The sequence below is a fragment of the Melospiza melodia genome, chromosome 1 (genome assembly GCF_035770615.1).
Source record: "Melospiza melodia melodia isolate bMelMel2 chromosome 1, bMelMel2.pri, whole genome shotgun sequence".
NCBI classification, from domain to species: Eukaryota; Metazoa; Chordata; class Aves; order Passeriformes; family Passerellidae; genus Melospiza; species Melospiza melodia.
The window spans coordinates 162,098,793-162,126,738 of record NC_086194.1 but is presented as its reverse complement, the minus strand read 5'-3'; the positions used below and the strand labels follow the sequence as shown (position 1 = coordinate 162,126,738).

The following is a 27,946-nucleotide window of genomic DNA, read 5'->3' as shown; positions in this document are numbered from 1 at the left end:
TAACTTAATTCTGGTAGATGCTGATTTTGATAGAGGGAAGCAGAGGACCTTCAGACTCTGTTCTTCTTAAAGTTTGTTTACTTTCAAGTAAGTGAGTTTCATGACCACATTAGAGCAGCCAGACTGATCTGCAGGATCAGACACTGCTGAAGTTTGGTACCAGGTGGCTTGGCAGTGGCTGTGTCCATGTTGCACTGCATGTGATTCTTCCAGGATCCATTGCAGAGCTCTGCATGTGGGTGTCAGTGCATTTTATCTGGACTAGGTCTAACTCTGCAGAGGAGATTTGGATGTATCCAGCCTGTATTTCTGCTAAGCCAGTGTGATTCTCTTTGCTTCTATTGCTGCTCTCTTTTCTTGCAGCTCAGTGCAGGGAGGCTGATGGCTTTGCCTTGCTCTGGAGTATTAAGGAAATACATATAACAGTAAGGCAAAGGTTTTTCCTTTTTAAGCCTGACATTGAGTCATCTGCATTGTGTGCTACACATGTGAAGAGACTTTTTTCCTCTTGCTCATAGCTTTAAATCCTCTGTGCAGAAAGGTTATCATCCAAAAAATTGATTTTGGGTAACTGCTTGTAACTCACCCACCATTTTTTCAGTGTTGTCTTCCTGGTAGTTAAATTGCATGTGATGGCATTTCTGGGAGATTTGCAACAAATTTATACAACTGAGATCCTTTAAAATATTTAGGAGTGTAAGGTGCATGAAAACATTTTGCAACTGCAACGTTATTGGTTATGGTTTACTAAGCAGCAGCTCTTAATTCCTAGAGGAATATTTTTTTGGCACAATGCAGCATAAGCAGTCAGCACAGAATAAGGTACTTAGCTGTCACAGGAAGTTTTGGTATTATGAGTTGACTGTAATTAGTACAGTGAAGCTTTTTATTGCAAAACATTGGAATTTAATTGTATCCATGACATATATTGGAGATATATATATATATATATTTATATATATACACATATGTGTCAAAAATATATGTATATATATAACCTATGTTGAGAGGTTTGGTTTAGTTTGGACTCTGGAATGAAGAAAATGGTTTCAGCAGTTGGTTTGTGCAGAGTACTTGAACCCAGTGGTGCAGTGATCCATGTCCATAGTAGCATTTTGTATAGGAGATTGATTCATTGATTTAGTGGCTCCACAAAATTCTCATTAGGACCTTGTTAGGCACAGAAGCAAGAAGCCAGAGGAGTACACCTGGGCTAGTGATTTATACTCTCCCAGTTAGTAAGATGTTGGTTTTCAGCAAGGATGATGTGAAAGATGTGTTGCTACAGCTAATGCTCTGGTAAAGTCATTATTTAAAATGCCGTCGTTGCCTTGTTGAAACCTTTTGAATTGAGCTTGATTTTTGTTCTGTGCAAAAGGAAAAAAAATAAATGCTTTGAAATGCTTGATTTAATTGAGGGGGTAAACATCCTTATTGATTTGAATTAAGGGAAAATGCTGGTTGAGGCTCAAATTGCAAAAGCACAATCCAGCAGCAGTGCTGGCTGATAATATTGTCATCTTCTCTGGAGAGGCACAGTTTTGACAATATTGCTCTTGATTGTTTCGTGTATACAGGACGGGGTGACATTCAGCCCCAGCTGGATAGTGCTTTACAAGATGTCAATGATAAGTACCTGCTGCTTGAGGAGACCGAGAAGCAAGCTGTCAGGAAAGCTCTGATCGAGGAGCGCGGCCGATTCTGCGCTTTCATCTCCATGCTGCGCCCTGTGATCGTAAGAGCTCTTCGTTTGCACTCACTACAATGCACAGATTAGATAAGTGGCCAGAAGCCTCTGAAGAGAGTATCTCATTGTGTCTTAGGAATTAATTTCTAGAGCCAAAATACAGCCTGTATGTATCTCTCTCTGTCTAGCAAGTGGGGAGAGCTGGGGCCTTTCTTGTAGGCGGTTGGAGTGATTCAGCAATGGAAAACACTGAACACCTTCAAGGTGACTGATGGGTAAACAAAGGCTGAAGTCAGTTTGTGTTTTTTATGCATTCCAGCCTGAGACATTGCAAATCCAGCTTTTTCCACTGCTTTCCTTCTTAACATCACATTTTAATATAAATCCTCCTTACTCCTACTCCAGTGCTAGGACTGATAAATGTTTCAAGACCTCCCCTGGGTATATAATGACATTATCTGACAAATTGCAGACTGCTTCCATGCAGTTTTCTGATAGCTCCTTTCCTTCTACATGACAGTTTTTTAGTTCATTGGAAAGGTTTGGGTAAATTTTCATCATCTCAGGTCGTCTGAAGCCTGACAAGGAATTGTTCATGGCTTTGTGCAAGCGAGGTGCACTTCTGAAGGGTCACCAACCCACTGGGAAATGTTCCCAGTGCTTGTTTATAAAGAGCATCAGTCTCAACAGAAAACCATTGTTAGAGAATTAGAAAAGTTATGGCTGAGCAGGAGGAGGTGAATTCCAGACTCAGAGGACCTGGAAGAAATGGTAGCTGAGGAATTACTGTTGTAGTTTACAGTGTGGGAATCATCATCTGAGTTAGCTGTCAAAGGAATTTCAGCCAGAATCAATCATAGATGTATTAATGCTCTCTACTTGTATAATGCTTTTAACTTAACTATCAAAAACTATGAGTTTAACTCCTATTTACACTCAAGCTTAAAATGGTTAGGACACATTAGTGAGTGTACATAGAGCAGGTATTTGTCAAGTGCAGCAAAACTTACACTCTTTTTCTGAAGATGTCACAAGAAGAAGGCTGAGACTTATTTATCTTGTAGATGAGAGGAAAAAAATTCTGGGCCTTTGAATTTATACCAATCTTAAAGTAGTTACAAAACTCTAAATTAGTATTTTCAACTTTTCGTAATTACCACTGGGCATCCCCACAGTCATCAGCAAAATGATAAAGGTCATATATTGTGGTGTGATTTTTGAAACCAAGACTGTGGTTAGCCTGGCTTGCTTTTCTTTTCAGGAAGAAGAAATATCAATGCTAGGAGAAATAACCCACTTGCAAACCATATCAGATGACCTGAAAAGTCTCACCATGGATCCACACAAATTGCCATCCTCGAGTGAACAGGTTAGATCTTGTTATCTGAAAAACATTTTATTTGTGGCTTGCACCACTTTTGTGTTGTGAGGAATATTGACAACTAGTGCTTAGTGGTTTAATGTGATGCTTTGTAGAGGCTTTTCAGCAGCAAGGTCATTTTTAACATGAGAAATTTAGAAAAAAAACTATCTTGTTGTGACAATTTGTTTTCAGGGGCTGAGTGCCCCTAAAATATTTGGTGAGACCAGAGTGAAGTAATAGCAGTAACACTTTAAGGGGTATGAAGATGCCCAATTTCTTTGGAGAGTGTTTGAGAAATGAGTGTCATCTCCTTGCCCTATGTTTGAGCATCCCTCTGTTTTTGTAGTCACAAACTTGCTGGGCTTGTGAAGCTTGATGGAGTCTAACATTTGAGCATTTTTCCTTGCTGTCCTTAAAATGCATAGGAAAATGTGTGTCATTAAATGAGTTCAAACAGGACATTTGTCTGCAATCCTGCTGTGTGAACTCAGCTTTTTTGTCATTCTTTGTAGTCACCTTATCATTGACCTAGAAGTGTAAAGCTGTGTTGTGGTTGAATACTGAATACAGTACTTCAGCTCAAAGGCTGTAATAATTTTTTAAAGTCAAAACAAACAAAACAAAAGAAACAAACCCCAGAAAAGCTTCCTTAATGCAAAAAAATAAATCTCCAATTTACTTTCTAAAAGTTTTTTTTTTTCCATTCAGATCTGAACTTTCTTTCTGTGGTGGCAGCCTTAGTGTTGAAGTATGCTAATAGCAGGAAAGCCAAGGATGAAACTGACTCAACTGTGTGATACAGCATAATTTTGAAAGGGAGCTGAGACTCAATTGGCACTGAAAGTTTGTGGCAGGGATGAAAGCTGTATGACAATCAGATGAATCAGATGCTTTCTTTTAATAGGGTGAATTTTTTTCCACATCCTTGATGCTATTGATTATCTTTCATCAGGTAATTTTAGATTTGAAAGGTTCTGATTACAGCTGGTCTTACCAGACTCCTCCATCCTCTCCCAGTACTACAATGTCCAGAAAATCTAGTGTTTGCAGGTAAGTTAATTGGTAATATGTATTTTTAACCTGTTTGGGGGCAAAGGGAGGCAAGTTCAGACTGTGACATGGATTTGTATACATTCTTAAATCTTAAATAGAAAGTCTTAGTGCAACAGTCCCTCATGGTCTTTACTCATTTAAGTATGTGCTGGGGATATTAAAAAGGATGGGCATGACTGAACAACTTTTGAACGCAACACAACTTGAAGATGCTTTTGATTCAGTTCTCTTGAATCCACTTTGGATCAAAGAGCAGATTGTACTGATCTAAACTCTTGAGATTGTCCATTCATAATTTCCTTTTCTGTTTTTCATGTGATGACTTCTTAGATTATTCTAAGTAGCTGTTACTAATCAGTAAGTTAAACTATTTGAAAAGGGGAAAAACATCCTTGACAATTGCCCTATCAATCTGGTAGATGGAAATGCTTTTTTGATACAAGTTTTTTTGACTGTTTAATGCTGTCTAATGCTGTCCTGAAATATGTTGAAACACTGGATTCTGTCTATGCTTTCTCTGTAAAAACTGTTTTCTCTCATAAAACAGTTTATTAGCATGTTGCCCCCATATCCTGGTGTCCACATTTACTCTTTCCTTTTACTGAAAAGGAAGATCCCCTGTTGTGTATTCTGCTCAACACCTCTCCAGCTGCTCTCAGATGATTACCTTTCAGTTTGCTTTATGAGCTATGTACTGCAGGTTCCCTGTGTATGAGCAAAGTTACCTACAGCATGTCAGAGCAAGTGAACACAACTTCTATGCACCTACTTGTCTCTGCATGCAGATATATATAAAAAAGTCAGTATTTTATATATATATATATGTGAAAATGTGTATATTTAGAGCAATGAGCACAGGCTTAAAGATGCAATATCCTGAAGGTATAAAAGAAAATGGCAAAAAAAAACCCAAAAATTCATCATCTCTTCCTAATCAAATTCATCTTCTTGTACAGTAAAACCTGTATGGCACAGAGTGATGTGTGTGGGTAAAACAAAGCAGAGCTCCTCCTGCTCTGCTCCCTGCTGACTTGCAGGGTGTGTGTAGGTGGTGTTGGTCACAGGAGGTGCAGCCTCACCTGTGCATCCTTTAGAGCCATCCTCAGGCCAGGCAGCTGCCAGTGCAGCAGGGAGCTGCCATCAGATTGGTGCATCCTGCTAGTCCTGCTCAGCCACCCCAGCAGGAAATTCCCAAGCTCCCACATTGTGGCTGGCATGTGTGGATTCTGAGGATTACAAATCAGTCTCTTCCTTTGAAAAATCACTTTGGTTTGTTTTAATGGATATTAATTTTGGGGTTTCATTCTCTGGTTGTCCTTGTTACTGACTAAAGCTCCATACCCAGTGGCTTGGCTTCACTCCATGTGCTGTCATGTGTTTTTATCTGGTTGGAAGCCTTCAAGTGAGCAAAACGTGTCCCAGGTACTCTGAAGTGTGGGGGTTTGGTGATGCTTTCAGAAGTCTCACACTGTCCTGCTGGCTGTCTGCAGCAGCATGCCCAGAGGCAGACTTTTAGATGAACTCCAGTGTCTTTGGTCCCCCTGCTAGAAATCCCATTGACAGTCTGGTCCAGCTGTGAGTCAGAAATAGGAGAGAACCATCAGCAGACACTTTCTGAGCAAGTGCCGTGCTCAGGGAGGGCATGTAGCAACTCCTTCATCCCTAACCTGAGTTTGAAGTCTGAGTGGTCAAGATTTGATCATTTGAATGACACTCAAGTTAAAATGCCATTTTCTGTCTGGTCACCAGGGATACTGCAGCTGCTTATGGTTCTTCACTGATATATATGTGCATATATATATAAATATATATATATTTAATTTGTCAACATTTTTCTTTTCCGGTTTATGCTGCCTGTTGCTAGAGACATGTGGAATGTTAATTGTACTGTATATGGGTCTCTCCCCACCCCACCCTTGTGTCCTTTCCTCTCCCCTTTCCTTTCTGTGTTCCTTTTGTCTCTCACAGCAGTCTGAACAGCGTTAACAGTAGTGATTCCCGCTCCAGTGGCTCGCACTCGCACTCACCTAGTTCACACTATCGCTATCGCAGCTCCAATCTGCCTCAGCAGGCACCCATGAGGCTGTCCAGTGTGTCCTCCCATGATTCTGGATTCATGTCCCAGGATGCTTTCCAGTCCAAATCGCCATCCCCCATGCCACCAGAGGCACCTAACCAGGTACGTGCAAGCATGAGAACACAATCCTGAGTGTGAGCTGGACTCTAACTCGGCTCACCTTTCAGGAAAAGGAGCTGGTGTGGTTTTGGGGTACCTGGAGTCAGTTTAAACATTGAGGGTAAGGGTTGTCTCAGTGCATTTCATTTATCCAAAAGTTGGGCCTCTAGCTGGAGTGATTTAAGCTGCTTTGGCATAAAAGGGATGAGTCCTTTCTGGGCTGTACAATTTTCCCTCTGGTCCTGGAAGGAGCCTAGATGCCAAACTTTGAGATAAATACAGACAACCAAGAGCACGAAGGACCCACCTTATATGAGGCAATAATACTCACTTTACCCACTGAATTTACCAGTTAATATCCTGAGCAGGTTGCAAGTGGTTAATATCTGGTGGCTCTTTGTTGTTTAATGGGCAAATATTGATGCCAGAACATCCTTTTGACACCCATAATACTGATGCCTTTGGCATTAGAGAGACTTCTTTAATTCCTCCTCTGCAATGGGTCTGGGATACTCTAAATGCTGCCAGCATTATCATATGGAATTTGTTTTGCCATTTTTTATGACACCCATTTCTGTGGATAGACTTGAATTTTGGACTCTCAGTTGAGGACCTTGCAGAAATAAGGTTTCTGCATGAAAAAGGGAGGTGTTATTAATTGTTTATGAAACTCATAAGAAATGAGTTTTTGTGTAGTCATATATTATAACATCCTGAAGCCAGTCACAGAGGGGATTTCCCTACAAATATAAGCAAACTTCCCTGAGCATTTTTGGATCTGCAGAAGGAAACTGCTACTGTTTGTTCATGGCATCCTTCCTCTAAAATCTCACTGGCCATCTGCAGGCAGAGATTTGCAATGCTCTGTGGCCTGTACATTTCAGCACCTGAATTCTCTTTGCTGTTTTTTGAGGTTTTTTTTTTAAGAAATCATACAGCAACTGTAATATTTTAATCAAGGCTGAATTGCCTTCTCACATTATAAATCCCCTTGAAAATTTTACCTACAAATTGGAAATGACCTAGTATCCTTGTTGAGTATTACTTACTTTAATGCACCCTAAGGTCACTGGAGAAAAACTGTCTTTTACTTCAAAAATATATTTGCACTCCTTTTTACATGTTGGGGAGTAGGTAGTTTTAGGCATGGTTGGGAGTGTTAATCCTCATAGTCAGCAAGTGTTAGTGGTTATCAAGTGTCACCTGCCCATGTCACCCTAGACAACCTTTGACAGCACACAGACCTTTGCCTTTTGCAGAACATTTACTAAGTAGTACCCTTAGGGAAATTTTTAAAGTATCATCCAAAACAACACTGGTTCATTTAGGCTTGGAACACTTTCTCAAGGGAAACTCAATGGTTTTAAAATTTATTTCCTTCTTTCATTTTAATAGAAATGCTTTCTTTTCAAATGATACCTATTCTGTCCCCAGTCTGGACACAGCAGCTTTTTTTTTATAGATGACACCCTGAAGAACTTTGTGCACACTAATAAAATGAATGTTTTGTTTAGATTGGCTATGGCTAACCTAAGTGAAATGCAAAAAAGTAAATGAGCAATAATAAAGTAAACTGGAATAGTAACAAGGTAAGGAAGTTGACTTTTAAGATACATACATCAGTTGCACATGCTAGCATCATCTTTGGTTTTCATAGTATCCACTGCACCTGCATAAAAGGGCAGTAATCCACATGATGATGCTGTGTTTGCAGACAAGGATGTAAATTTGCAATTGCTCTTAGCATGAAAAAAACCAACACCTCTCTTTGCAAATTCCCCTGTTAAGCAGAGGAGAGAACTTAGGCTGGTGTCAGGTGGCAGAACATCCTGAAAGCCGATGGGAGTCACTCTGATTTACACCAGCTAAGTTCATATGCTTTCACTTCATTTTAGAAACTCTCCTTAAGGTTGCAAACTGATCCAAGCATCCCTTGAGCTTTTCATGAGCTGTAGAAGGCTGCAGCAGTGTGACAAGTGTAGTGTGTTGGTATAACAAATAGGTATGTGCTCTGTATGTCTCTGGCTCTGTTTACCTTTACACAGAGGAAAAGGTAACAGATCATTGCCTGGCTGCTTCATCTTTGCTTAAGTGTCTTGCTTTGTATGTTCAGCACTAAGTAAAGTGTGTGTGTTGTGCTGACAGGTGACTGTGAGCTGAGCAGGAGCTGTTCAGTGGGCAGCATCACCCGTGTTGTGTGTCTCTAACCAACTGACAGATCTCCTGGGGCTGTGCTTGGTGCTGGGTGGGAGGAGGCTGCTGCTCTGTCTCAAGCACTGATGACATTGTTTCTGGTAGTGACACTGAGAAGGCAGAAAAGCAAGCTCTGGAACGAGCAAGGGAGAATAAAAGCTGTATATTTTGTGCAGGTGGACACTTTGATGGTGTTTGCTAGCTACATGCTGTGGCATATGTTGGATCAACAAAGCCTTTTTTCATTTAATAATGAGTTTTAGAAAAAAAAAAAAGGGGGCTGTGTGTAATTCCATATTATAGGAATGTGAATATATGAGTTCTGTGAAGCTGTTATGTATATAAGCTTGCCTATATTTTAGGCAAGCAAGTGTCACTGAAAACTAAATTGAATTTCCTCAAAATCACAGGTGGGGGGTGGGGAGTTGGTGGGAGTCTCAAACAAAGAGTAACTGGAGATTGAAAAAAGATACAGGCCATACCAGAGGAGAGATGTCTGACAAAATGAAGATTGCTTTCCAGCCTATAGTTGGTAGTAAGAGCAGTAAGTGTTTACTGTTACCACACTTAGCATAGAGGATAGGAAAAAGAGCAATTGCAAAACCAGACTGCTCTTTCACTGTGTGTGAGCAGCACCTCTCTGCAGTTGCTGGGAGTAAAAGGTAGCCTGTAGCACATGGCTGTACATGAGGGAAGGTCACTGTAAAAGGCTTTAATCCTCATTAAAAGGGCACATTTGGGTGTAGCTGAACAGCTGGAAAGGCATCACAGGTCTCTTTCTGGAGTGGAACAGTTTCTTTAAATGCCAGGTGTAAGGTCAGGCATGGCCAGCACTGCCCATGACACTCAGTGACCTCGTACAGAGCCCTTCTGGCAGAGCTGCTGGAAGCACAGAGTGGCTCCTGGATGGGCACTGGATGGGCTGCTGCTGCTAAACCCACACCTTGCCCTGTGTGCAGACAAACTGAGGCCTGGGAGTGTCTGTGGTCACATAGTGTTATAGTTTAGTGATGTTTGATCCAGGGCGTGATAACTGTAGGATCCGCTGGATTAGAAGTGAGCATGTGGGGAAGCACTTACACAGCTGGATTTTACAGGCTCCTTGTGACTTCATGGAGATGAAAGCAAAGGGAGAGAAAGAAGCAGATGAAGATAAAAATGTTGATGTGCTGTCAGACAGCAGAGAGATAAGTCTTAATTGTTAGAATGATCTGGAAAGCACTTTCCCTTAACAGTGAAGTAGAGGGAAACTGGATGTAAAGCTGCTTCTGCATGTACAGGTTATAAAGCTGGAAAGAGTCTGCTTTTGAGTAGATTCCATTGCTTGAAATAGCTGCAAGTGAGAATAGGGGAAATATATTGTTGCAGCTGTTCAGTTTTCCATTTAAATTAAGAAATGCTTCCAAATCAGACCTTAAAAGAAACCCCAAAACAGAAAAAAAAACAACACCAAAAGCAAACAAACAAAACAAAAACCAAAAATCAAGTTCAAACTGAAACACATCTGTAACTTATCACCAGATATTTGTTTCTTCTAAAATTCCTTTTCTAAGTTGCTTCGCAATAGTTTGTTCCTGACTAGAAACATACAGAGATATTTATTTAGAGTCAGCAGAGGCAGATTCCTGGAAATTAGACAAATTCAGGAGGTGACCTTGAGCCAGTATCCAGAGCTTTTCTGAAAGTAGCTGAGCCCATCTTCCACTGGCTCTAGAGGGACATTGGACCACGCTCATCATTGGGATTTGGTCTCCTGGGAAACTCTTGTCCAGGAATCTCTGTGTCCTGTTTGAAAATGGGAGAGGGTTAAGAAAGCAATGCCATGGTTGGGTGAAAACATAGCAAACAAAGGATGCAAGTAATCCAAGATAACCATGGTCCTTTTATAGGTTAGTAGGACAGCAGATGGAAAATAAAATTGTACAGTCCAGTAGCTCAGAAAATCTTTATTTTATATCCCTGCTGGCACTTATACATACCACACCAAGCAGTGGGACACTATCCATGGCTCATCTGAGAGACCAGAGACCAAGCTACACTTGTACAAATGTACATTTGGGGCACTGCTTGTCACTGCAGAGCATAAAGTTTAGCTTTATACCATTAATTTTAAGCTTTTCCTCAGAAGAGATAATTTTAGAACAGAGCAGAACTGCCATTATTGCAGCTGTGGGAAAAAACAGCTAAAATGGAAGAACTGATTTAAAAAACTATTCCAACAAAACAGTCATTTTAAAAAAGGAATCTGCTAAAGCAAAGTGAAAAAGGTCTGACAGTCAAATTTCTCACAGCATGGGCTCGGGAGTAGAAATTGCTCTGCCCTTTGTGTGTGCTCCCAGGAGTGGGTGTGCCAAGGCTTGTGCATCCTGAACAGGCACTCCAAAGTCTGGAGGCTCCTTGCCCCAGCAGCAGTTGTGCAGTTTCTGTTTTCAGCCCCTCATGTACTTTATGGTAGGAAGGGAAGTCTGTGTTTCCCACACCTGGGTGCAGCCATTCAGGACTGGCTCTCCAGTCTGATCCAAACATCCTTTGACCTGCTGCCAGTCATGTTTTCCTTATGCTTTTCCTTCAGGAGTTCAGTGTTCTTCTGCCTCCCCCTCCATTGTTGGAATCCTTTTTTAGCAAGACCAGAGATTCCCTTCCTCTGTGCCTTGCAAGTTTCTGAAGATGAGGGGACCCTGTTTCTGTACCACCACCTCTTGCATTTCCATCAGCTTCCAGGATGTTTTCCCCATGGCATCTTGGTTCAGCCTCTGTCCAGCTTTCCTTGCTGAAAATGGACACACTGAATTAGTGGGAGAGTCCTTTTTGTCATCTTTTTTTCACTTTGGAGGAGTCATTTTATTGCAAAAATAAGTTCACCAAATCCAGTCTTTTTTTTCTGCCAATACTTTGCATCTTCAGAATCTGCATTTTTGACCTTTTTAGCAGCATCTTTGTTGGTAATAAATCTCATTTATGAGCTCTCTCTACCATTACTTTAAAAAACATTGTGAAATTTCTGTCTTGTAAACACAAACAGTGTATTAAATGTAAGTTACAGATTCTTACTTGTCACCCTGTGACATCTGTAGAAAACAAGGTAGCATGGGAGATGCCATGCTTGGCACTCAGACCCTTCCTATCTCTCTTGCCATGTGCAGAGCATGCAGACCCTGGAGGGTCATTCAGGCCATAAGTAGGAGGTTTCAGAAAGTATTTTCTGTAATTGCATTTTTCTGTCTTGTTTTTTCTTTCCTGGTTAAACCATAACAGTAGTGTGAGTATTCTCCTGAGGCTTCTTTTGCTGAGGTATCTGGAATGTCAGGCAGAACTCTGGAGTTTAGTGTAAAAGCTAGTTTTCTATGATGTATTTTTCTCTAGGGATAGAGCCAATAGTCTCATCTCCATGGTTATGACTGATGGCAGAGTCAACTGCAGCTTATCTTAATCAGTATTCTTATTTTTAGAGGCTTTTTTTCCTGTAAAAGGAGTTGCATTAAATCAAGAATGTGACAAGTTCCACTAAATATCCTGCCAGTGCATCATCAGGTACACCCCTTCCACTGCTGTCCTTAACAGCTCTGTGTCATTTGTTGCTGTTCCCTCTGATTGCACCTTCACCTCAAACTCTTCTTGCACTTTCTATACAAGCCTTGTTAGCTGAGCAGAGTTGTACCCTAAGCACATTTGACAGGTCACCTTCAGATCATCTCACGTCAGCATAGGCTGGCATGAATGTTATTTCTATAAAATACTCCATCATTCTACATGCTTTTTAAAATTTTAGCAGCCTTTGCAAACTTTCACTGAAATCGCAGTTTACCAGTAAGCTCGAGATGCTGATACTGTGTTGACTTCTCAGCTGCCCCAGCAGCCTTCACCAAAATCCTTATGGTGACAGTGTTCCATCCTGGAAGAGCTACATTTCCTTCTCCCCAGGTGCTGGCTGTAATTACCTATCTGTAGCTCCTGGTGAGCAGTGAGACAACTTGTGGGTTTTAGGAGAAGTTACTCCCCTACACTGCCTCATACCCAGCTGTCCTTCTATTGCAAACTCACCCCAGATCTTACCTAAGGTTAACTGGGGAATTTTACTGCAGGTGAGATTTCCCTTCCTCTGCAACATGTCATTCCTTGAAATCACTGTCTTCAGTACACAAACTGGATACAACAGCACATTCTCTCTGCTGTCATAAAGCACCTTAGATAGTCTTGTTTCACAGGTCCTTGGCTACTGAAGGGTGAATTGGTCTTGCTAGTGTTGAATTTCTGAGAGTGAATAGAGAGCTCAGAGAGCTCAGTGCTGCCCTGACAACTCTGCCAGTGTTTGTGACCATGTCCAAGCTCTCAGTTGGACCTGGACACACATCCCCACAGAGCAGGATGCCACTTCCAAGGGGGAGATGTGGAATAGCATTGTAGTTGGTAAAATGGTTCATGTGATTATTCCCCTTGGCCTTTGAATTAGATGCTGTTGTAGAGGTCTGACAGCAGCAAAGGTACATATAGGTGTGCCCTGAAAATTGGAGAAGTTCCTAGGTAGGAGCAAAATGTTTGATGTGTTCAGTGGACACTGCATTTTCCTTTCCATCCAAGTCCCTGGTATTTTCTGCCTCAGCAGTTGGGAGAAGGCAGGTGGCAAGCACATGCCAGCACTTGTGCCCTCAGCAGAGTGCATGTACCTTCCTGCTGGCTGCTGGGCAGGAGGGTTTGAGTCAGAGTGCTTTTGGTGTATGCATCCTACCTGCAGAGGCACATGCATACAGGTCATGCACTTTGGAAACCTCCAATTTTGGTAAGTATCTCTTCTTTCTCTATTCCATAATACTTGAACTCAGATGAGCTTTTCACAAGCACTTTTGCAGATCAGAATGTACGAGAACTTGTGAATGTGATGTTTGCTACTCCATGTTTTAAATCTAAACTTGTGTCTTTGAAGTACTGATGATCTGCTTTTCTGTATAAATCAGTTGTCTCAGTATATTGCATGTTTGGACCACAGGTGCCCTCAGGTCCCTCAGCTTCTTGCTCTAAGACAGCAGCAGAATTGAGATGCTGAAATTGCAATGAGGAGTTGAGGTCTCTGCCTCAATTCCCTCATTCCTAAGCAGTGTGGCAAGTTCTCGCATTAAGCAAGTGGCTTCTTTTTTTTTCATAGATTTCATGAACATTAGCAGTAGTTTTGAGCAGTTTCTAATTTATCTTTAAAATCCTAACACTTTGCTTCTCTCATCCTTCCCTCTCCTGTGTGTCTCTGTGTATGTGCTTTTTGTCTTTTTGTTTGTGATTTTTTTTCTTTTCTGGTGGCTTGTGTCTCCCTTCCCTGCATTGCGGTGCTGTTTTATGCTGCAGAACTCGTCCAGCTCTGCCTCTTCAGAAGCCTCTGAAACCTGCCAGTCAGTGAGCGAGTGCAGTTCCCCCACCTCAGTCAGCTCAGGCTCCACCATGGGGGCTTGGGCCTCCACAGATAAGGTGAAAAACTTCATCTCCAAGACATACAAACCTACTAGCTCGTTATCCAAACCCTGCAACATTTCGACAAAACCTCCATGCGTGGGATGCAGCCAGGATTCCTCTTTGTGGGGATGAGACCAGGAACTGCTGCACACTCCCTTAGAAGTCAATATGTTTGAATAAAAACCACAATTGCCATTGAACTAGCTACTGGGAGAAGCTACAAATTGGGCATTTTACGAAGGTCATTTTCTAAGAAAAGGTCATTTTCCAGCTTTTCTACTCAAAGAGATTGTTGAAGGCTGCCCACACCCAGCTGGTTGCTTGACAAAATGCGCCTTGCCCAGATTGTGCTGTTTGTAGCTTCTCCCATCTCTCCCATTAGGTAGCATACCTTACACTGATTGATGGTTGTTTTTGGTTTTTTTACCAAAAAGGAAAGCAAAATACACATGGTTGGAATAAATTACATGGGATACTCTACTAAATTACATGGGAGACTCTAAATTGGGGGAGGAAGTGATAGCAGTCTCCTTTCTCATCTGGTAAATCCTTGCTGTTGGTTTTTGTTGTTTTGTTCTTCCATATCATCACACAGCCAGAACATGTCATGTTTGAAGGCTTTATGCTTTTCCTCTCTGTCCAGCTACACTACAGACTAAATACCACAAATACAAATGCCTTCAGGTTTGGAAAAGTTTTGTTTCTATGTCCAGAGTCTGCAGGGTACCTAAATTGCAAAGGCTTTTTCACAGTGTGCTGCTTTCATGGACAGAAGGAAAAGCTGCTCAGCCTGGAGACAATGACTGCTAGATTGATGCCTGAAATTTGTTATAGATAACAGTTTTCAGGTGATCTCACTTTTCACAAGCATTGTACCAATTTTCTGTTTTTTATTTGCAGCAAATTGAAGAATTTCCTTTCTTTTGTTTTAAGATACAGAGATCTTTCTCCCTAGAGCATCAGTCACAGTGTATTTTCATGTTCATCCTGTTTATATTAATTTCTCTGTTTTTGTTTTTTTTTTATTTGTTTCATTTCCAGTTGTCTAATGGGTTTTATCACTGTAGTTTATCAAGTGACCCATCCGTAGCTTCAGTTGGTGCAGGTCCTTTCCCTCATTTCCCGCCTGTCTCCCGCGCGTGGACTCGGGCTCCCTCAGCCCTCCTTCCAGACTACGTTCATTATTACACCATTGGGCCAGGCATGTTGCCATCATCTAAGATCCCTAGCTGGAAGGTTTGTGTTCCTTTTGTTGTGGCAGTCCTCACTTCTCATCCCAACAGCATGCACACAGCAGTTGTTGCTCCCTTTCGGTCCGTGTAATTCCTGGGTGATTTGCTCTGTTTGGTATCACTCTGAATGGGCACTGCATGGTGAAAATCACACCTAAAATCTGGTTGTGGGTATTTCTGAATGACCGTGTGCATTCTGGCACCAACTGAAACATGCCAAAGCTGACAAAATCTAGGTAGGAAGGAATAATTTAGCTCTGAAACATTGGTGAAACGCCTGGGCTCTATTTAGGGGGGGAAAAAGCTTATTTAGCATGGTCATAACGCTCACTTGAGCATGAAGGGCATCCAGTTGTTTCAGTGGGACCATACATTGGACACCCTGATGTTCTCCCTATGGCTGTAGGCAGGCCTACTCTCCTAGATCCAGCTGGAGTGGTTTAAGAAGGTGCTCAGCACCAGGTAAACCCAAGTAGTGACTGAAGCTTTACTGCCACAACCTGGATGTGCTCACCCAGCTTGTTTTGCTCTCTTGGGGACAATACCAAAAAAGAGTGCAGTATCTTCTCTCAGTTGCTCCAGCTGGATCTGCAGGGATTTTACTTGGCATCAAAACATGTCTGCTCTGCTAGAGCCTGAAAGTTCATCCCTGCCAGGTGGTTCCCCTGGGAGACTCTGCCCTAGAGCAAAGGGAAAAGGTCTCTTGTCTGTTGCTCTGGATCCTCAGCAAGGCTGAAGTGCTGTCAGCAGTAGCTGTGCAGATTTTAAGTGCCTGTGGATGGTTATGTAATGCTGCATATGCACCACAGGACCTATGTATACACATCTAAATTGAGATAACTTGTTACAGATGCCCCTACTCTCTCTCCAGCAGCTGGAGACTGTTGGGATACATTCAGAGTGGCCACAGTTCTCCTGGGGCTTCAGGGTCTTTTGTTGTGTCTGCTAGAAGCTCTTTGCCAATATATTTCACAACAAAACATTTTGAGAGCAGAGACACAGCTGTGAAGGCAAAGCAGAGTTTCACATGAGTTAACAAAACCAATACCTGTCTGTCCAAGGAGTCTGTCAGTTCAGCAGCCGTGCACTTCTGGTTTCTTGGACTGAGACACCTCAAGAAACCCACAATGTGATCTTGGTCCATCATTAATTGTCCATCAGAAGGCTGTGGGAGGCTGCCCAGCAGGCAGCTGGGAGGGTGTGGGGCCCATTCTCATGCACTAGTTGTTCCTTTCATTTTTAAAGCAGCCTTTGTCTCAGTGAAGGAAAACTTTTAGGATAGGGATTGCCCCTGCAGCAGCTGGTGTTGCTGCTTAGCACTGGTTCTGCATCCCAGCACAGGGCCTGGATCAGCCAAGCTCTTTGTGTGCAGCGTGTGGGTTCTGGATACCCTCAGGACTTTGCTTAATGGAGCCCCAAGTGAATACAGCCCTCATGGCCTGAGGAATTCCTGTTTCAAATTTAGCACCAGTAATTCAGAGTGAGGTTAGTCTTTGTTCAGTACAGACTATCATTATAAACTAGATTTCAGTTAGTAAGTAAACTGAGAGATAATTCACAGTAACTTGCTCCACTAATATGTATGAAAAATCTGTTCAAGCCTAATTTTTCAGAACTGAAGACATCTGTAACAGCATGTAATACTAGAACCTGTGTATATCTGGAACAGTTTCATCACTGATTGGACATTTATCTGTATCTTCTGCTGTGTGACAGTGATTTTTGTGCTTGAAATTCTGAAAATGTAGGCTTTGACACATGGAATTTAATTTAGATAAAATTATAGTATCAAAATGTTAAATACCTTCATAGAAGAACATTTAGGTAGAATGGGAAATTTAGATTCCTTTTAATAAAGGAAATAGGTTTAATAAATGAGGATTTTTAATATCCTCAAAATTAATTTCTCACCATATTTAGAAAGGCATATGCAGTTTGACACACAATCTGCTGCATTAAGATTGCCCTGTTGCATAGTTGTGCCTGTGATTGAGCCCAGCTCCTGATGGATCTGTCCCTGACGAGCTGCTCTCCCCAGGACTGGGCCAAGCCGGGCCCGTACGACCAGCCCGTGGTGAACACGCTGCAGCGCCGCAAGGACAAGCGCGAGCCCGACGCCAACGGAGCCGCGCCCGGCGGAGCCCCCGCCGCCCCCGAGGAGCCGCAGAGACCTCGGAGCATGACGGTGTCGGCTGCCACCAGGGTGAACTCTCATTTCACACACCCTCTGTGTGCAAAGGGAATGGCCAGGCTGGCTTTGTGTTGTGTTCATCTGGGAAGTGGTACCGGTGCGGTTGGTGGGAATCATGCAGGCAGGAGGGATTGCACTGTTGGGCACTGACTTTCACAGAGCAGTGTACTCCAAAGAAACATCTGTTCCCATGGCCAAGCAAATGGCTGGGCTCAATCCTGTTGGATTATGATGGTGACAAGCTCTGATGGGGAGGACAGCTAGCTAAAAGTGGGTGAAGGTGACTGACCCTTCCAGGTGTAACAAGTCTCTCTCCTGTGTGTAAGCAGCAGGGTGAGGAGATGGAGGCCTGTGAGGAGCTGGCACTTGCTCTGTCCAGAGGGCTGCAGTTGGACACCCAGAGGAGCAGTCGGGATTCCTTGCAGTGCTCCAGTGGCTACAGCACCCAGACAACGACTCCGTGCTGTTCAGAGGACACGATCCCATCTCAAGGTACCCATTCAGGACATGTTCCTTTCTAGAGCATTCCCACCCTGGCCATCACACACTCACCCCATGGTGCAAGGAGCAGCTATCCCTTGCTGGCTTTGTAGTCAGCTGGTGGGGAAGGCTGGCATTGCTGTTAGGAAGATTTTTCCAGCTTGCAATGCAACCTAGATTGATTAACTACACAGAAACCTGCACTGCTGCATAGTTTAGTGAACAATTGTATTTTCTTGTGCACTGCTTCAGTGAGTTTCAGCCTAAGGATGCCACCATTTTAAAGAGGATCCTGGAATTGTAAAATGACACTGGTATTGCATCCAATACTTCTTGGGTCCTTTCTGAGGTATTGTCTCAGCAAATGCACACTCATGAGCTTTGCTGTTTTCCATCAGCACTCTCAATCTGCTCTTGGTTTCCCTTGGTGATCTTTTATTTTCCTGCCTAAGCAGAAATGTAATTGGAAAAAGACTCAATTGGAGTCTTAGGCATTGGAGACTTAGGCATAGCTAGGAAGCTGTAGTAAGGTGTTGGGTTTTGTACCCTGTTTCAGAACCAGCAGCAAGCTGAGAGACCAGGCTTGGTGTTTGCAGTTCAAGCCTTGTTTCCTCAGCACTTACATGGAGAGGAAGGAACCCAGTGCAATTATTAAAGCTGAGGCTGAGTTTTCAGAGCTGACAGCTGGGATTTACTTTGTTTGCAAAATAAACAAATTTGCTGCTGAAATCACTGCTACACGGTCCCCTGAACCCACTTGGCTAATCTAAAGTACATTTTTCAAGTATTTCTATCTACAAGTGGTGGCACGTGGCTTGTAGGTTTTGGTATCTTCATGTTAGTGACAAATATGGAGCTCGTTCTTTTTCACAAGAGCCATGGGGCCTCTGCAGCTGTAGGATTGGTCTTCTGTGATGCCTTCAGGCATCAAATCTTGGTCACAGAACCTTGGACTTTCTTCCTTCTAAAGGTGGAAACTCCCTTTGTTCTTACTGACTCCAGGCTTTTTTGGTTACCTGTCCGTACTTCAGACTTACTGACGTGACTCAGCTGTCTGCTCCAGCTTGATCCTAACTCTGTCTTTTGGCATCAGTTTCAGATTATGATTATTTCTCTGTGAGTGGTGACCAGGAGGCAGAACAACAGGAGTTTGACAAATCTTCCACCATCCCAAGAAACAGTGACATTAGCCAGTCCTATCGCAGAATGTTTCAAACCAAGCGTCCTGCTTCCACCGCAGGTCTGCCAACCACGCTGGGACCGGTCATGGCCACCCCCGGCGTCGCCACCATCCGACGGACGCCCTCCACCAAGCCCTCGGTCCGGCGCGGCACCATCGGCGGAGGCCCCATTCCCATCAAGACGCCGGTGATCCCCGTCAAAACGCCGACCGTCCCCGATATCCCAGGGGGGCTGCCCGGTGCCCTGGCTGGGACAGAGGAGTGCCCCGAGCAGGGCCTGGAGTCCCCGGCAGCAGGAGAGGGCGGGCAGGCCGTCGCCGGCGTGCCCTCGTGGAGCGGGCAGGCGGCTGTCAACCCTCCGGCGGCGGCGGGCCAGAGAGCGGGCGCGGCCGAGGAGCAGAGGCAGGCGGTGCCCGAGGCAGAGGGCGAGGAGGGCGAGCGCGATGGGCTGGGCAGCCTGGCGCCCGCGGGGCCCGCGGAGCTGGAGCCCGGCGAGCTGAGCCCCGGCGATGCCCCGCAGGGCGAGGATATGCTCAACGCCATCCGGCGCGGCGTCAAGCTGAAGAAGACGACCACGAACGATCGCTCGGCGCCTCGCATTTCCTAGGAGAGGAGAAGCTGCCAGACTGCTGAACACCGAGGAGGAACTGTGAGAAAACGAATTTGTCTCTATCCATTCCAATCTGTAATCAGTGATTTTTTTAAGATACTCGGTAACAGACGGTCTGAAAGTACTCTAAAAGAGAAAACAAATGAAAGAGCGTAGTAAGACATAATCTTCAGTGGTGTTTTAATTTGTAAATATCAATGATTTTGTTTCTGCATTTTTTTGATCTAAGTTTCACTTTTAATTTTTTCTGAAGGTGCCAAATCCCATTTACCTTTTTTATAACTCTCTTTGTAAAGTTTTAAATCATAGAAGAAAAAAAAAATTGTCGAGTAGTTAACTTCAGCAAATGAATTTAATGAAAATTTGGCTTTTTTGCAAGCTTTTGTAGAGCGCCTTGTAATAGTGAGGTTAAAAAATAGAACAATGGGACTTATTACAGTTTAAGTCAAGCTATATCGAATGGATCGTCATTTAAGTATTTAAAAAAGTTTGAAAAGCAGGAATAAAAATTGACAATAAAGCAATATATAATGCAAGGAAGAAACCTGCAGTTGGTAGAGTTATTGGGGGGTAGTGGGGGAGGGAGATGCCATCAAAATAGCAGATGCTGTTGCACAAAAGTAGCCTAGTAGGATGAATTACTAGTAGCTTCATGGTAAATGCATCAGAATAAGCCATATTGGATTGCAGTGTTTTGTTTCTGTAGGGTGTTTTAAAAACTGGGTTTTTCCACATTTCTTTTTTGACTGCACAGCAGCAACTCTCAGTCACATGCATGCAGCCTTAACTGTGTAGGCTTGGTTCTTCCACCTTCATGTTTTGTTCCGCTCATCCTTCCGCTGAATACAAACAAGGACAACAGGCTTAAGGCAGTTATAAATGTGAAAACATTTGTAAAATGCAAGCAGGGAGTTCTTAAATGTTATCTTAAATGTTATCAAAATGCCTTTTTCTGACTGTGCCCAGCAGGCTGGGCACCTTAGAAAGCCCAACTATTTTGAGAAAACACTTAAAAATTTGACAGGTGAAACCAGCTTGTGATCTAATAAACTGCGAATGTTTCTTTCCAATACAGGGGCTTGTTTTTCTTAACTTCTTTTAAATGGCAGTTGATTGGCTTTTCTTAAATACCGAAAAGAAAAGGGTTGAGGGGTGGGGGGTGGGGGGGGGATACTGGCTTTTTGATAATACTGGGAGTCTGACCACTGTAATCTCTTTTTTTGTACTTTTAAGTAATGTTTTTTGGAACGCTGTTGATAGAATCATTAAGAGTTGGACTTTTTCCTTAAAATAAAAGTAAGTTATTGCTGCAGTACCCGTCTCCTAAAGCTGACAGAAATGTGCAGAGCCCTTGGCATGACACGTGTTCCAGTCAGACAATCCAGAAGGATGCAAGAATGCTGTCTGCCCACCCACAGCAGACCCACATGTGGAGGGACACCAGACTTGCGGATCCGGGATTGTTCAGAAGGGCACCAATAACACACGTAAGGGGCTGCTTTCCACCACACACTGCAGATTTCTGTTGGCTCTAGACTTGCCTACATGACCTCTTATGCTTTAATACATAACTGCATTGGATGTGAAACTTCTAGTAACTGTGTAGTCACTGTGTTCTATATGACATTTTACACTGCTGTGCTTGCTAAACTTTTTTTTTGTTATGGCTTAAAAGCAAAAAAAAAAAAGCATGATTCTTAGAAAATATTAAACCTTCGTTTCTTTGAAAAACAAGCTCCTTATTACAGAATATAATAAACAGTAGTGCCTGTGGTGTAGCCCACCAATTTGATACAGTAGCTGATGCATTGTGCAAATGAGGCTTTGAGATGGTTTTTGCATTAACAAAAACTGTTAGGAGATAATCTCAATAGTTAAAAGTGTTATTTAAACCTTTGAAATAAATGGATGTAACTGTACCCAAGTACAGCTTTTCACTTGTTTAGTTCTTAAACGTTAGTATAATCAGTAAAATTTAATATAAAATGTTGCCAAATTCAATGTAGAAAGAATGTGACAAAACACTTTGGATAGTTCTATTGTTTGTGTTTTTGCATATTGTAAAAGCAGTGTCACAGCTGAAAAATAAATTGTTTCTAATGGTAAATTATTGTGGTTTAGTTGCTAGTTTGTACTGAGAGTTGACCTCTCCCTGTGCAGTTTTTTGTTCTAAACTGGTATAAATAATTGCTGTAAGTGTGTCTCCCTTCTACATTGTAATGATTGCTTAAGCCTACATTATAAATAAAGAACTGCTGAAAAACTCCTGTATTTTGCTTCTTAAAGACTTTTTGCTTCCAGAGTATTGGATATCAATGGTGGCCTTCAAGATCATAGAAGCCAGAGAGAATTAAAAACCAAGTAAATAAAATTGCATAAAGCTGTGTTGTACTGATGGGCACCAGCAGGGTAGCAGTGGAGCAGAAGTGCAGTGCTAAGGATGGAAATTCCCATTAAACAGTAACAGATGACATTTCCCTGCACCTCACTGTTGTTACCTGGCCAGAAGCACAGATGACTTTGCATTTTTATGCATCCATCTCAGTCCAGTTCCTTAGGCCAGAGGAGGAAAATTGCTGCTGTCAACACAGCCAGAATTTATCAAGCACAACACCAGCACCATCTCCCACAGCTGCCCCGAATTTTTTATTTTGTTCAGCTTTCTCAGCACTGAAGGCAGAAAGGGGAGGATGTTGTTCTCTGTTGGAGTTGCCACACAATAGCCTGGTTTCTTTGCCACTGCAATGATTTCATTTTTCTCTAAAGGGGTCCATTTGTTACTGCACTGGGCTTATGAGGCCAGATTCAGGTGGCAGGGGGCTACAGGAGTGGTTTCCGTGAGAAGCTGCCAGAAGCTTCCCCCACATCTGCAAGAGCCAATGCCAACTCCAGGATGGACCCACCACTGGCCATGGCCGAGCCCAACAGTGATGGTGGTAACGCCGCTGGGATAAAAGATTTGAGAAGGAGAAAAAAGTTGCTGTGGGACAGCAATAGCAGGTGGGGAGAGGAGTGAAAGAGGAGTGAAAGTGTGTGAGTGAAACAGCTCTGTGTACACACAGGTTGTGAGGAAGGAGGGGCTGGAGCTACTCCGGGTGCTAGAGCAGAGATTCTCCTGCAGGTGATGCAGCTGTGCCCCTGCAGCCCAGGGAGGTCCAAGGGGGAGCAGAGATCCACCTGCAGCCCATGCTGGAACAGGTGGGTGCTTAGAGAAGGCTGAGAGCCCATGGAAGCCTGTGCTGGAGGAGGCTCCTGGCAGAGCCTCTGGAGGCCTGCAGAGAGGAGCTCAGGCCCTTAGGTCAGTTTGGGTCAGCTGTCCTGAGTCGTGACTGTCCCCTCCCAAGATCTTTCCCACCCCCAGTCCACTGGTGAGGGGGATGCCAAGTGGACACCCTGGATGCTGTGGAGCACTGGTGTGCTCTTAATACCTTCCCAGGACTATGAGAGCTGCTCTGTATGAAGTTAACCCATCCCATCCCAATACAGTCAGGAAGATGTTGAAGGAAAAGCCAATGTGGTTTGGCTGGAAAGGTCTCCAAAAGGATCATGGTTTGATTCCCCCTTCTCTCTCTGGCTGTATTTGAAGTACAGCTGAGCATCTTGTCTCACTCGGGTGTCAGTGCTTTGCTCAGCTGTTTCAATACTGAAGGCACTTGTTCCAAGTGACAGCTCCAGCCTGAGGTGTGGCATGTGCTGAACAGCTGTGCTGGAAGAGGGCACACCTCAATCCCATCACTGCTTTTGACTAACAGCACAGAGAACAGATCCTGCTTCTTGGCAGGAATGAAAATTTCAGCTGTGGAATATGTAAAGCTATTTTTCTGGAGTTTTATTTTCAAAATTCATACCTCTTTTAGCATGCAGACTTACTGGAAAGGAGCAGATTTAAAGTTTCTAAAAATAAACCAGACTAAAGCCTTATTCCTGAGCTACCTATCTTTGGTTCTTATAAAAGCTGAAGCTTTGTCATCTTTTGTTCAATTGGGGTTAAGAGAAATATTAAGCTTTAGGTTTAAACATAGCCATAGTCAAGTAACTACTGTAGAATGAAGTCAGATTAGGCACCCTACATCTCCTAGCCCTAAAAACAGGAAAAAGCTGAAGGGCCAGGTTTTCCTATGAGCTTTTGCTCAGTGGCTGCATTGCATCTGTTCTCTCACAGGGCAGTTACTGGAAGTGTTAGCAGAACTTCCCCTGTGTTGTACCAGTGCTTTGGGAACGTGGCCAGAAGCAAACAGCCTTTTGTCCCCACTTCAGTGTGTCACACTGCCAGAATCATTTGTGACCAGGCAATGGGCACACAACAGCCACAATCCTCAGCAGCATGGTAACTGATACAGCTCAGTGGTTATCTGGGGTTCAGTTTAAGTGGGGATCAACCTTCCTCTGGTGCTCTACAGCACTGGTATCCATGCCATGAGGAAAGCTCCATGTTGTAAGGAAAGTATCATCTTGTGAGGTTTGATATGAAAGTGAAAAATGCAGCCAAGAGCCTGAGGAGAAGGGAAGGGAGGGAAAGATCCTGCAGCAAGGTCAGAAATACCCTCACTACAAGAGCATCCGAAGTCCATATCTGCTGCTGCATCTTTAACTCCAGCTTTAACACTTTGCCTGTATTTAGTATCACATTCCAAGCCATGGGGCTGATCTGAACTGCCTTGCACTAGCTGGCAGTGAAGTGTCAGTGTGTCAGAGAAGAGCAGTGTGCCAGAAAAACATCTTTTCTGTTACTTTATTTGGCTTTATTCTATTACTCTGAGGAGCAGGTGGACACTGAGGTGCCACCTGCCTGCAGCACAGACTGCTGCCACCCACACCCAAGGTGCTCTCACATGGGCTGCTCACGAGGGCGGGTGACGTGGTGCCACCACATGGGGGGCAGATGCCCTTCCTTACGAGCTGGAGGCAAAGCTTCAGTTTTTGGACCATCAGATGGAGTTTCTTCTTGTAACTGCTTAACCTAGAAGACAAGACACAGAGCTGCTTTAGCACATTAACACACACTTCCATTTTCAGTGCCCAGGCAGTGAGCAAAACAAAGAACCACTGGATCTTCTCTATTCCCACAGAGAACAATCAATGGTAACACCTTTGGCTGACAGGTTTCACGTTTCCCTACTTTAACTTCCACTCAGTAATCACTGTAGGCTCATACTACCTAATTAAGAAGGAATTTCTAGGAGCAAGAAGTGATTTACAAGAGGAATTTCACTTAAAAGGTCATTATTTCCATGTAGTTCACATCTACTATGACTCTCTCAAACAGGCTGAATTGTGCTGCTTTGCAGTCACTAAGTAGGAGACTTCTGTTCCTGCACATCACCAGCAGCCCCTCACAGGCTTTCAATGCCCGTTTCTTTAAGCAGCACAAGTGCTGGTTGCCTCTGTGTCAATTCCACCCAGAATGCCACATTCCATACAATCCAACTGGATCTAAGGACTGTTCTAAGAACACCAACTTCTTCCAACCAACTCTCCGTTCAGGATGGCCCAGAAATTGCTCTCAATGCCCACCTGATGACCACTGCAGCACATCACCTTCAAAGGTGTAACCAGGAAGTGTCAGAGCTCCACAGCAGCAGAGAGGAATGTTCTGGTTGGTAGTCTCCTTTCATCCCACTTTGAATTTTTTTTGTTTTTCCCCACAAAACTGCTGTAACAGCTCTTATTAATTGACACAAGGCTGCAGGTTCAGCTTTAACAGCAAATTCCCTTCACAACCCTCCAGAAGCTGTTACAAATGTGTAGGCATTTTAGTTTGTTTCACGCTGACAAGGGCTCCAGCACTCAAGAGTCTGACTGAGACTGCAGCAGGCACTCAGTAATTTTTCCAAGAACACATCTGTGCCACACAGGATACCTGTGTGCTAAAGAGACTTTCCTTTGCATAGAGCAAGCACTGACCTCTCTTTCCCAGCTTTCCCTCTGCAGCTTCTTCCACTGCTCTCGTTTGGCAAAGTAATCAGGGTACATTGCCTTCTCAGATGGGTGCCAGAAATCCAAGCACCATTCAGGAAGCTGTTGAAGAAAAATGTAATTTAAAATACTATTTTTATATATGAAATCACATCTGTACACACATGCAGAAGAATGAAACACAAAAGCTGAAACCAGTGTTACTCCCTAGGGTTTTCCCCATTTTGAAGTACAACATAAAAACACCATTCAAGAGCTGCCTGACTATCTCAAGGCATGTGGCAGAGGGCAGAACTTTTCACATTATCCTGACCCACAGGAAGACACCACAGTGACTTGCTTAAATCACAGCATTCCAAAACAAGTCCCAGGTCATCTCAGTTTATTCTAAACTTCTCAAAATAATTCCAGTTGGTGGAGGAAAAGATCTGATTTCTTCCCTTCCTTCTCTCAAAGCCAGCAGGTTAGAGGAAGGAATCCTTCTCTCCAACTAATGATTTGTTTTACTTGACAAAGACAGAACATTACAGCTCATTTCTGCTTATCTACAACTACTAAGAAATGAGCAGTTTCTTAGGCCTTTAAGATCTTGACAATGTTCTGACCTCTAAGACCTTCTGTCAAGGAAAAAAACCAAAATTTAGAACTTTGCAGCAATTAAAAAAACACCTAATTGTTTACATTTTAAAGAAAGAAACACTGATTAAAAAACAAAATCCCACCAAAACTCCCAATTGAAAAAAAAAGAAGTTGCTCCAGTACCATCATTCATTTATAGTGATATCACACTTTTCCTGCTGTGATTCTCATCACAGAACAAACCTTTGACTGAATGGAAACAGAACAGCTGCTGAAGTAAATATCCACACACAGAGAACTCCAATTAACACCAGCAATCAGCCTGAGTTCTAAAAACTACATTTTGGAGCAGCATCCACAATGGATGGTCACTGATACACAAACCAGCCAAAGCCTTGTCACAGCCCTTTTGTTAAGACAGTTTTAGCCCACCAAACTGGGAAAAGATAGCATAACCCAGTCTGTGTTTCTGTATGAAGACTAATATTGACCACTTATTGCTCAGCTGCCTTTTTTTCTGTCCACATTCTCTGTCAGTATTATCTCTACTACTGCTCAGGCCCTTGACCTTGGTACAAGTTTTAATAAGTTCTTCTCACTCATATGTTCTTTATTCTGCCCCTGAAAAATCTATGTCATATATTTTTTTCCAGGGCTTAATATGCAAAAAGATCTGACCAGATCCAGTCTTGTGCCAGTACATTTTTCAAATTTGTGAGGAAACATGTGCAGGCAGTCTCTAGGCTGGTATTAACTTCTAATGCCTTAAAAAGATGATGCCAAAAAAGCAAAGCCCCTGTGTTTTTCTACGGATCTTTTGCTACTAAATAAAACAATCTTGATGGTCAATACCTGTAGAAGTGCCTTAAAGAGTCTAAACATAAGGCTTCTATTTCCAGGCAGTGCTGCTGTCACACAACAGCACACAACTGCACAATCTGGCACTGCAGCACATGGAGGGAAATGGAAATTTGTACCACTACTCAAATGCTGGAAGAGCCATAAGACTGGATGAAGTCCCCACGGCCAAGGTGACACCTGAGCTGAGCAGAGGAGCCCAGGCTGTGCTGGGCAGGCACCAGAGCTCCCTGGGCACTGCCCACTTCCCCAGCTCAGCTCCTTTCCTGCGCCAGCCTGACCCCCTTGGCAAAAAGCAGATGATTATCCTCAGAAAAAAATCCCAATGTTCGAACTGATCAAGAAACTCCATTTTCAAGGAGCAGAGCAGCTCCTCCCACACAAGCAGCAAGACAAGATGTTCATGGAGCGGCGAAGTGACCCAGCGAGCCAAGCTGCGGCCCTGTCCACATCAAGTGACACCAAACACAAAGCCAGCGCAGGAGCGCCCAGCAGGAGCGGCTGGGAGTCCCGTGTCCCCCTGTCCCTTGTCTCACCTTGTACATCTCGTACCGCTCGTACGCAATGCCCGCGGGGGAGTCGGCGAAGATGTACGGCTGTGGGTGCTGGTTGGCCCAGAACTCCTCCTCGCCGGCCCTCAGCAGCTCGGTGGCTTTCACCATGTCCTTCACATCCTTGTTCTTGTCGAAGCGGTCCCTCAGGAGGCAGGCGTAGTAGCGGTACTTGTCCCTGCGGACAGAGGTCACGCACAGTGAGGAGGAAAACCACCACCCCCACCCCGGGCCCAGCCAGTGCGGGGCTGAGCGCCCCGATGTGAGCGCGGCCAGCGCTCCCGGCTCCCCTCGCCTCACCGATGGATGCACCAGGACTCGAGGTGCCGCAGGGATTTCTTATACAGCCGCAGAACCTTCTGCTGGTGCGTCAGGTACGCGGCCATGGCGCCCGGCTCCGCGGGCCTCCCTCCGCGCGGGGGATGCCGGGAGGGGGC

The 27,946-nt window shown here is 43.7% G+C and overlaps 2 protein-coding genes across 18 annotated transcripts in view; one reads left to right on the top strand and one right to left on the bottom strand.

Moving 5' to 3' along the window:
• Positions 1-21,876, top strand: part of MTSS1 (MTSS I-BAR domain containing 1) — a 125,640-nt gene extending 103,764 nt beyond the window's left edge. For 6 of the 17 annotated variants that reach the window (XM_063173903.1, XM_063173912.1, XM_063174020.1 and 3 more), the window contains 9 exons: positions 1,578-1,735; positions 2,949-3,056; positions 4,003-4,100; positions 6,072-6,282; positions 13,807-13,926; positions 14,953-15,147; positions 17,182-17,346; positions 17,664-17,826; positions 18,908-21,876. In XM_063173903.1, the coding sequence (XP_063029973.1) occupies positions 1,578-1,735; positions 2,949-3,056; positions 4,003-4,100; positions 6,072-6,282; positions 13,807-13,926; positions 14,953-15,147; positions 17,182-17,346; positions 17,664-17,826; positions 18,908-19,602 (1,913 nt within the window). In that variant the 3' untranslated portion in view covers positions 19,603-21,876. The remainder of the gene's footprint in view (positions 1-1,577; positions 1,736-2,948; positions 3,057-4,002; positions 4,101-6,071; positions 6,283-13,806; positions 13,927-14,952; positions 15,148-17,181; positions 17,347-17,663; positions 17,827-18,907) is intronic. The other 11 variants (XM_063173934.1, XM_063173921.1, XM_063173967.1 and 8 more) reach the window with 11 other exon arrangements.
• A 2,447-nt stretch (positions 21,877-24,323) lies between these two features.
• NDUFB9 (NADH:ubiquinone oxidoreductase subunit B9) lies at positions 24,324-27,933 on the bottom strand. The gene is made up of 4 exons (XM_063173892.1): positions 27,810-27,933; positions 27,495-27,687; positions 25,510-25,623; positions 24,324-24,565 (listed from the first exon to the last, which is right to left on the bottom strand). Exons 1-4 carry the CDS (start codon positions 27,893-27,895, stop codon positions 24,434-24,436), a joined length of 525 nt encoding a protein of 174 aa, XP_063029962.1. The 5' UTR covers positions 27,896-27,933; the 3' UTR covers positions 24,324-24,433.
• Between the last annotated feature and the right edge of the window lie 13 nt (positions 27,934-27,946).